General features: G+C 42.1%; 1 protein-coding gene across 1 annotated transcript in view; it reads left to right on the top strand.

Moving 5' to 3' along the window:
* Positions 1-10,759, top strand: part of ENPEP (glutamyl aminopeptidase) — a 56,064-nt gene that overhangs the window by 39,173 nt on the left and 6,132 nt on the right. Inside the window, exons 11-17 of the mRNA XM_083571134.1 lie at positions 1,558-1,737; positions 2,069-2,124; positions 4,961-5,111; positions 7,625-7,698; positions 8,374-8,478; positions 8,592-8,762; positions 9,470-9,610. Of these exons, the coding sequence (XP_083427260.1) occupies positions 1,558-1,737; positions 2,069-2,124; positions 4,961-5,111; positions 7,625-7,698; positions 8,374-8,478; positions 8,592-8,762; positions 9,470-9,610 (878 nt within the window). The remainder of the gene's footprint in view (positions 1-1,557; positions 1,738-2,068; positions 2,125-4,960; positions 5,112-7,624; positions 7,699-8,373; positions 8,479-8,591; positions 8,763-9,469; positions 9,611-10,759) is intronic.

The raw sequence follows: 10,759 nt of genomic DNA, 5'->3' as shown, positions 1-10,759 counted from the left end.
TGCACTGCTGAACATAAGATGTGTTCTAGATTTATAATGGAGCAATCAGATCATTATTTGCCAGCAGTTCACTCACACAGGAGCATTGCATGCCACCATAATAAGGGCATTGTCATAAGACTGAAGTGCTTTAGACTTGGTGGCTGAGTATGTGACAACAGAAGAGTGATAACTGAGTGTTGCAATCAAGTCTATGACAAAAGACAGGGGAGAAATCTGATTTGTAAACAGCTAAAATCCAAAGTCCAGTGATCTCTGTAGACTACTCAATAGTCAGATATATCCCTATTTAACTCAGTGTAGCTGGCTTCCAACTAAATAGAATCATGTGGCCCCTAAAACCAATAATAAATGTTAACAAAAAACCAAAACAAAACACTGCCCCATTTATCACGGGGTGACAAATATTTCCAATTAACGTCCTGTCTGCATGTGAAAATTGCCAATTAAACTACATTTTATTAAATCAGTAAAGTTCATTTCAGCTTCTTCTTCTTCTTCTTTTCTTTTTAAAGTCCTGTTATCACAGTGAAATGCTTTCTAAGTTGGGACGGCGAAGGTTACATAGCTAAAGAACCTTCCAAAGTGATTTTAATTAAATTGGCTCAAATTTCTTCTGAACACAGTGTGTAACTGTTGGATTTGCGTTGTCTTCAGGAGGTACTAGAACAGGAAGAATGTTGGGGGAAGTTAAGGAGAGAGGTAGCCTTGCCACTGATATCTAATTCTGCTGATAACATCCAGACTTGATTACTACCATATGTTGCGTTGCGTGTGCAGCTGCCCTGGGAACTTCGGTGGGTTCATAACATGGCAGCCAGACTATTGACTGGAACTGACTGGTTGAAATGTATGTTGGCAGCAGGAGTGGTCAGGGAGGAGGGTCGGCACCACACACCTGGCCTTTATCAGAGGTTATCAGAGGACTGCTTTCTCCTGTGGGAGAAGGCAGAACATGCCCAACGACCCAGCTCTTGAATGTCCAGCCAAGATGTTCCTTCTTTAACTGGCTCTAGGTCCATCTTTGTCCTGCCAACAGATCTAGTTTTCAAGTACTCTCCACCACCACCACTCATAGCTAGCCTTGGCTGTTTGATTATATAGGTTTCATTAATGTTTGTTGTTTTAATATTTATATGTAAGAAGCATTGTGAGAGTCACCTGAAAGGAGGAGTATGTAAGTTCATCCAACAGACTTTGATGCACACAATAAAACTTTATTCCCCTGTCCCCTCCCTCTAAAGCATCCTCAAAATCAGGATCAAAGAGTTGCGAGACCCGGTGAAGCAGATTTTGAGGGTGCATAGTCTAACACTGCTCACACCACATTGAACCTGGATAGCTCAGTTGGTTAGAGCATGGTGCTGATGATGCCAAGGTTGCATCCAACATTAATAATAAACATCTGCATTTTTTTAAAAAAAGGGCACAGAAAGGCAAAAATGTTTTGAATGACCCATCTAATTTGACCATCACATATAATTTTGGTTCTTCCTTGTTCCAGTTCGAAACTAACATAATTTGGAGAGTTGATATATCATCTAGTCACATGTTCAGAAGTCCTTCACCACTGTTTGTTTGTTTTTAACCACCACAGGAATTACTATTACGCGACCCAACAATCCTGATCCCAATTCTTTCTTGAAAGTGAACCAGGATCATGTTGGGTTCTATCGGGTCAACTATGGAACACAAGCCTGGGAAGACTTAGCCAGGATTATGGAGGCCAACCACAAGGTCAGTCTGCTGAACAGTTGCTTTATGAGATGTATAGATGTTCACTCAGGGCCAGATTGAACTAATGCAGTGCCCTAGTAGCAACAAGCACAACAGCTTCCACTGCTGCAATCATGCTTTCTTCCCTCTCGCTGTGTGCTGTTGGGTGCCCCCTGCACTTCCCCCCAATCCACTCTGGAGCATTGGGGAAACACCCAGAATAGCACACAGGGGGAGGAGAGGGAATGATGGGATGGTCAGAAGAGTGTGGTGTTGAACAGCTATGATTTTATTTCATCCTTTGGTTTTGCCACCAAGAACTCACCTGCTTCTTTCCTTTTTCTCCCATAAGCAATTTAGTCTGGCGGATCGTGCTGGCTTTTTGGAGGATGCATTTTCATTGGCCAGGTAAGTGTCATAATCAAAGGAACTCAAGTAGACATGTCATCTTATTATTTGTACCACACAACACTGAAATTTGGTTAGCCGTCATTATATTTAACTGGAGAAAAAAAGAGAAATTGTGTTTTATAAGTATATTGTTGCAGTGACCTTTGTCCTCCCTGTCTTAAGGCTGCAATCCTAGGCTTACTTCCTTAGGAGCAAAACCCATTTTTCAGTGGAACTCACTTCAGAATAGATATGCATGGGAGCAGGCAACATGGCTGAGGGACCCCTTTCATGTGATTGAATGCTTACCTGTTCTAGGAAGGGAGTGACTTAGCCCCAAAGTAGCATCTAGGACAAGAGAGATGAACCTGTGGCCCTCCAGATGTTGGACTTCAGCTTCCAGCAGCCTCAGTCAAGTGACCAGTGATCAGAGGCAACATCTGTAGCACCATAGGGTTTTTCTTCCCTGATCCAGAATCACAGCATTCTTACATTTCACAATCAAAGCCAGGAGTAACTGACCACTGGTTAAAGTTGGAGTCTGACAGCATATGGAGGGTACCACTGATGACTGATCCTTCACAGCTTCAATAGCAGCAGATATATTGTCTCCACAGAGCCATAATGGTTTCTTAGAACTCTGGCAAGTGCCTTCTTTCCTCATGTTTTATTATATAACTGGATCTAGGCAGGAGGTTAACTTATAATTGATTTAAAGCTGCAGCCCTGAGCCTGACGACTGCACAAAGTAACATGTTTGCACGAGACTCTTGAATCGTAGCACCTGCCCTGGTTTGCTAGATTCCCATCTAAGGGGGATAATCTCAATTCCTATCTTGCTTGTGAATATCAGACACATTGAATCAATACTTCTGACACTTGCAGGGTGGGGCGGGGGCTTCCATCCAGAAGTACCCCAGGATCAAATTGCACGCCACTGTGATGAAAGTTTGAGGAGCTTCCTGTCTATTATGACCCAGTACTGGCAATTGCTTTTGCTATGGAATGAAGCTGAAGAGCTCTTGTGAGAGTAGAACTAAGAAACTGTGTACAGAAAGGATAAATGCAGACAACTGGGGAGACGCTTCATAGAAATCTTGTAGAAAGTCAAGAGAACATAAAGGCAACTTGAAACTCGTTGCTAAATCCATTAGGCATGGATCTGGAATAACAAAATGAAGGCAGAATCAAAGTCTGGTTCCTAAGTTGCTTGGAGCTACTCAGATGGCTGTCCATCCCCAGCCCCAAAAAGAGAGAAACAGCATTCCCCAGAGACAGATTCTCAGGCACAAACCAAAACACAGCTATCCTTCAGAATTCACGATTATCCAAATTTTGCGATACAGTTCTCTAACCAATGTTTGCAAAAATGCATGTATTAGGGGAAAGTGTGCATAAAACAACTTGCAAACAACTTGTACATCAGTCAAAACTGTATATTACACATGTGTTTATTAGGAGAAATTCACACTAAAATGCTGATGACTTTTATTGCCATCCCAACTCCCTTCCACAAGTAATTTTTGGTATGGGACAAAACACAATTGATGCTGTTCAGGGATATCTATCTCACAGGCAGCAGAGGTCTTGATGTCTTTCCTGGTTCCTTTTTGCATCCTTGTTGACAGCATTCCAAATCCTGCACACAAGTGAGCCTTTTAAGCATCTAGCGCTATTGCAGGAGGAGATGAACTAATCACCAAGCATTACTGTTGTGACATCTAAAGGACAAAACGTTCTGAAATTACATTGATGCAAACCTCCATGAATTATTGTTGTAGTAACGTCTGACTTTTCTCATTCAGGGAGGGATGGGAGATGCAGAATAGGAGTCCTACTTCCTCCCCCATACTACATGCAGGATAGATTTCTCTTCCTCCTCCCACCTCCCAAAAATATGCTGGTCTGCTCTGTCATGAAACTGGGCATGCCTCCAGAGCAGGCTTTGAGGGCAATCGCTGTGTTATTACAAGTTCCCCAACAGACACAGTGCTGATCTGTTGCTTGTTTTTGATGTGCCTCAATTTAATCTTAAAGCCAGTCAACATAAACTGAATTCTCATGAGTGCCTGAAAATGTCCAAGCTGAAAATGCCATATGAATGAGGAATTAAGACAGTTAAAGTCTGCCTTACTTCCTCTTTGTGGTATTTGGGAGACTGAAAGATTTTGATACATTGCCTAAAATATACATGCCTTAAATTTCCTCTGCAGTTGACATAGGCAGAGTTTCACTGGGAGTAAGAATTTATCCATCCTTGTCGCTATGCAGTTTAACCCTGTAAAGCACAGGAATTTGGAGATACCCAGAATTTGTTTAAAGGCCTTTCCCACCCCCACCTCACAAGCTTTTCAGGTCACTTTCACATATTGTTCATCATTAATTGCTTTTAAAATGCATACCCTGCTTTTTCCATGCACAAATGAGTTGCTCAAAGACTGTGACAGCCTGTGGCAAATTAGTACCTTTGCTTGATTCTAAACACTTCTGTTCAGAATGGTGCTAAGGTTAGCATGTAAATACTTAGGGGAAAGGGGCAGTGATGGCACCAGAATATATATATATATATATATATATATATATATATATATATATATATAGGGGGGGTAGACCCAGAAGGGACAAAGTATATTTCTAGGTGGGCAAGTTGTGTCCCACATGTTAAGAAAAATAACAATATATGTTAATCAAAGGAGTTCGGCAATGGGAGGGTTGGTACTGCCCCCCTCTGGTGACACCTGTTGGAGGAGGGGAATACAGCTGCAACTATAAGCAGTACTAAATCAGATGCTTATCTAGACAGTTATACAATAAAGCAGTTGTTGAAACTTCTCATTTTTTATTCATTTCTCAGGGCTGGACTTCTGAATTACAGTTATGCCTTGAACTTAACACGCTATCTAAAAAATGAGGAAGAATATATACCATGGCAAAGAGCCGTAGTAGCTGTATCCTATCTTAGAGACATGCTTGCAGATGATAATACACTCTATCCCAAATTTCAGGTAAGGTTCTAATGAAGTAAAGAACTATATGCCAACAATAATACTACATATTATTTATTTTTTTAAAAGAAAAGAAGGCTGTAACCCTGGCTTTCGTTTTCTCCTCCTAGCTACAAGTGGAGGAATTCTCCATTTTGGTTCTTAGGAGCCAGGGGAGCAAAGAGAGCAAAGAGTCTTTCCTCCATGTGCCTCCCAGGATGCCTGTAATTATTTAAGGACAAACAAAATATGTAGCTGCTTTCTATGTATAATTAAGCAAATGTCAAGGTTGCCCTTGAAGGTTGTAGATTTAATGTTCTTCCAAGGCTGACCCTGGTAAGTATTAATACATTTCTGAATCTTCTAGACCTGCAACAGAATGTTGCAATGTGAACTGTTAATGGTCAGAGTTGGTTTGTTGGTTTGTCTGTTTTCTATACCACTCTTCATCTGAGGATCATGGGGCAGTTTACAACATAAAAACACAAAAATACATAACGTAGTATGAAAGAAAAAAGAATCCCCACAAAATTTAAAAGGCCATAGATTGTTTAATTAGCTAAAGGCCTGGCAGAAAAGGAATGTTTTTGCCTGGTGTCTATAGAGATGCAATGAAGGCGCCAGGCAATGAATGCTCTCTCTGGGGAGAGCATTCCACAAATGGGAAGCTACTGCAGAAAAGGCCCATGTCAGCCAGCCAGCCATGGGGTCCTCTACATCCCATCTACATCCCATCCCCCTGGTTTTCCATTCTTTTCCACAACAGACATTCAGTGTGCTCAGGCCTCATCGGTATGTGATTTCCCCCCTTATACCTCTGAAAACATTGGTGGTGTTTTCCCAAGCCAGCATTTCGCAGATCAGCATTTGGAGTTCAACATTAGCATATATGATTTGGGGAATACATTGGGCCTATTTACACTATAAAATAATTGTAGATTTACATAGGTTTAACAATCATGGTTTCCACCAGAAGATTCTTGGAACTGTGGCTTGGTACTAGTGCTGAGTAATCCCAATATCCTCAAGGAACTATGGTTGTCAGGGTTCAGTGGAAAAGTGCATTGGCAACATTATTTGGGCAGGATTTCAAGAGCAACTGTAAACAGGGTGCTCCCATCTGCGGGCACAATGTTATTTGTGTATTTTTATTTCTGTTGCAGTCTTGATTTATGTATAAGCCACTTTTCTATCCAAAAAAGGACCCTCAGAGTGGCATAATTCATGAAATTCAAAAAGCAATTCGACAAAAGCCAACATCAAAACAAAAACAGACTAAAATGTTGAGCAGCACAGAAACAGGAGCCTTCAGATAGGACAGACCTCTGGGCCAGCGTGTGATTCTGGCTAAGCTCCTCTTCTATAACTTCTCCATTTGTACCAGTAGTTGACGACATTGTGGTGCTCACCTGACCTCCTGACAGCTGAGCTACTGCTGCTTAGTGGGAAGTAGATAAGGAAGGGCAATCCAGCAGAGAGGTTGGCAGGTGCTGATACACTGGCGGGAATGCCAGATGGCATCAGGCAGATCTCCCTGCTGCCTTGCCTATCTCCATCTCTCTCCCAGTAAGCAGCAGCATCTCAGCATTTTGGAGCTCAGTTGAACACTGCCATCCTACAACACCATCCCCTACTGATCTCTACCCACCTGCTCTCCTTGTGCTGACAGTGATCTGCTGGCATAGGGGTTGTGCTGACCCAGCAGTCTTCTGGCAAAACAGTACTTTTGCGCTGGCTTAAATGCACATGCCAGCATAATGTTTTGCACTGCCAGTGCAAGAGGATTTAGTTCTGTGGTCCTGTATAACTGGCAGATGGGGCCACTCTGATAAATGCAGAGCCTATCAAATCATTTGAATGTCTCTTAATGAGCAGTGATGTAAGAGAGAATCCTTACCAGCAGTCCTCAAGGATAGGACGACACAGGCAATACTTCTCTGGAACAGGTTCTGTTGACACAACAGAATGCAGACTTTTGTGATAACAATGGGTGAAGCTGGAATGCATGTGGTGGGGAGACTGTTTGGCCAGACACAATGACAGTGGGATGAGGAATAGCTTGCTCATTGTGCTATAGCCTCGCCCACACCCATCTGAGTGAAATTCCACCCGCTAACAAAGATCTAATGAATGCAAAGGCTTTAAGTTGTGCTCACCAATTAGTCCACAAAAAGTAACACCTCATGTCAATTCTCTTTTCACTATTACGTTACTCTCCGTAATAAGCATTGCTTTTGGTTTTTTTCAAATTGTAGTGGAGAGACCAGGGATTCAAGATGCTGAATCATAGAATAGTAGTCTGTTCCCACTCAGTCCCACCCGTTTCAGTGAGTTTACCTGGGGACAGAGCTCTACAACCTACAACCAGGGCCTTGCAAATGCCGTGTGGCGTGCCTGGCTTGTTCCCAAGCAATTTATCTGAGAACATGTTCGCTCCTTTGTTCTTCAAATGTATAAAACAAATAGTAGTGAATCCATGATAATGTTGTTGCCCGAAGCGTCCTGTGGTCATTGCTGCTATGTCTGTTTTCCAGGCATATTTTCGTGAGCTGGTTAGACCCATCGCAAGTCAACTGGGATGGGGTAACGATGGAGTCCACATCAATAGGTAAATCGTTTGTTTCAGGCTTGTTCTTTGAGAATTCCTTTGTATTTCTGTATTTCAAGTGTGCCTTATGTCTCCTATTTCTCTCAAGTCCATTGGTCCCTTCTCTGTTTGAAGAACAGAAGTTGCAGATAAATGTTGGGAGCCCTGCACATAGTAATTGGATGTGAACATTCTGACTACGCAATTGGAAGCAGCCAAACTCATTTGCATTACACAGACAGTCAGTGCTAAGCAAATGATCATCTCTTTAATACTAAAACTCTTTAACAAATGCTAAGATCTTCCAACTTTCTGATGCTCCTTTTCAGGAGGCCACTTGTATGTTCCCAAAAGGGTATGTAGAATTCTAGGAATTTCATCTTGTATAGTGTAATCACGGTATAGAATGCATATATAGGCAAAAAAGCCAGGATACAAATAGGTATTTTAAGTACACATGAAAGCTTTGGCATGCCCATTGAGAGTTTTTTATATCCCCTTCCCCCTTTAGCAACAGATGCCTGTTTTTCCAAGTCCCTTCACTTTCATATATGTGGTATACAGAGCAGCTGTTTGAGCAACCTAAGCTCCAAATCCTATTGGGTGAACAGATCTACTTGTACAGCTATTTTACATTACTTAATATATCATATTCAAAACGAATAAAGCAGACTTTATTTCTCCTTTATTCCCCAGTCTCCTCCGTGTGACAGTTTTAGAGTTTGCATGCAGCATGGGTGACCAAGAGACTTTGAACAATGCATCTAACTTATTTAATGAGTGGCAACAAGGAACAACAAGGTGGATATCTCTCTATGTATGAACTTCATTCAAAGAAGTACATGACACTCACTTGCAGAGTAAGCTGAAAGCTGTTCCACCTCCCCTAATAGTATTGTTTTCTTAAATGTTAGCCCAGATGTAAACCTCCGCCTCTTGGTCTATCGCTATGGGATGCAGAACTCTGGCAATGAGGACGCCTGGAATTATATGTTTCAGAAGTACCAAAATACAACATTAGCTCAAGAAAAGGAGAAGCTGCTATACGGCCTGGCGTCAGTGAAAAACGTCACCCTGTTGGACAGGTTTGTTCGGGATCTTACTTGTTTCCCATATAAAAGCTTTTATTTGGTGCTCTTCAGTGTTAGCTCCTGGAGCAACATAAAATATAAAAACATATGATATAATTTTTTAAGTAGTAAATTGAATCAAGCAGCATTTTTTTTTAAGCCCAGCATAAACATCATAACAAAACTAAAAGACCTGGGCAAAAAAAAATCAAGAGTTGTTAGGAGATCCCTATTCCCCTCTGAGCTACAAATCTCTGAGTGGTTTAACAATCAACCCCTCTTTACAAAGAATTCTGGTAATTGTAGGTCTTTTGAGTGGAATAGGCCTTCCTAACAACTCTCAGCACCCTTAAAAAAACTGCCCAGATTTCAGGAGGGGGAGCCATGACCATTTAAAGTGCATCACAGTGTTTTCAATGTATGGCATGAATGTGGCCACAGACTTTGTGCAACACCAAAGTCTATTTAGTCCACTGCCTGCCATTCACCATGCCCGTTACTCTGCTCCAGATCGTTTATTGGGCATTCTGGCTTTGTAAACACAAACCGTGGGAACAGGCTCCTCTTCTTCTTCCTCGTCTTTAAAAAAGAACTTGTGTTTTTCTTATGAATTCATCTTGGCGGAAGCATATCTCAGGGCGCAGTTTACAGCTCATTTCCCATGCAGCCCTAATGAGATACTAATCATCATGTGTAATTGCTTCATATCTGATTGCTCCTAGATTTTTAAAGAACCTCATGGATCCAAATCTCATTAAAAGTCAAGACGTGTTCACTGTCTTGAGATACATCTCCTATAACAGCTATGGCAAAACAATGGCTTGGGACTGGGTACGTCTCAACTGGGAATATTTGGTTAGCAGGTAAGTGCATAGCCTCTCAGTGCAGTTTACTCTCTCTTTTAGTATGGTTGAGGGTTTTTTTTTTTTTTTTGCACTTGGAGTGGGGAAAATATATATGTGCAATGGCTTCCATTTTACCATATCCACTTGCCACTGAAGCTAGAAAAGTGCTGCTTTGCTCTCCCTTCTTGTGAAATCAAACACACCCTAACAATAATGATATTTGCACAATAAATCTAGGAATAGTGTTTATGCAGGACCTTCCCAAGACATTTTTGTTGCCTGATCCAAGAGCCATGCCCCAGAATCTGCAATGTCACCGGCACGGCATGCCTAAAGAGCAAAACCCATGTTGGGATGAAGCTGCCAGTGGCGGACCTTGGGATCTCAAATTTCAGCAGCACCCTGTGCAATGCCAAAATCTGCCACATCCTCCCGATCTCTCACCCTCTGTTCTAAATCATAGTTGTGGCATCCCCTGTGGTGCCCCCAAAGCCCAGTGAAACCAAACCAGTTGCTCTTCCCTAAATCTGCCAAATCGAATTAAGGGAGCCTCTGAGCATATGCATCAGAGTCTAAGGCCCGATAAAGACCATACTGGAACAGCAGATGGAACAAACTGGTCATGCAATGGAGACCCAGATCCTAGGGGTACAAGCAGAATAGCTTTCCATTCCTATTCCTCACACTGCCTCCAGATTTCTGAATCACTGATGCTTCTGCTATGGAAGCTGTAGAACATGTTTTGGAGCAGGGTTGGAGAACCAGTAGTCTTCCAGATGCTGTTGGACTCCAACTCCCATCAGCCTCAGCCAACATGGGCAGTGGCCAAGGATGCTGGGAGTTGTAGTTCAACAACATCCAGTTCCACATCTGTACTGCAAAATATCATATTGAAATAACATAAATAGCCAACACCGTGCTCTTCAGATGTTGCTGAATTCCAACAAACCAACCTTGAGCTCCTTGGGGAAAAGTTGGTATATAAATGTAATAACTGTGGAGGTAAAACACAGCCATTGTGCCTAGCAGCCACTGATCACCTCACCCTCCATGAACTTTCCTCTAATGGGCAGGAGCAACACTACAGTAAGGGTATTATGGGAAATTCAAATGGCTGCTTGCCAGGGCAGGCATTAGTAGTAGTGAAGCCCTGGCTGCTGCCCAAGG

Source organism: Podarcis filfolensis (assembly GCF_964270895.1).
Source record: "Podarcis filfolensis genome assembly, chromosome: 9".
Lineage (NCBI taxonomy): Eukaryota > Metazoa > Chordata > Lepidosauria > Squamata > Lacertidae > Podarcis > Podarcis filfolensis.
Note: the sequence above shows the minus strand (reverse complement) of the source record. Positions and strands in the feature narration are given on the sequence as shown.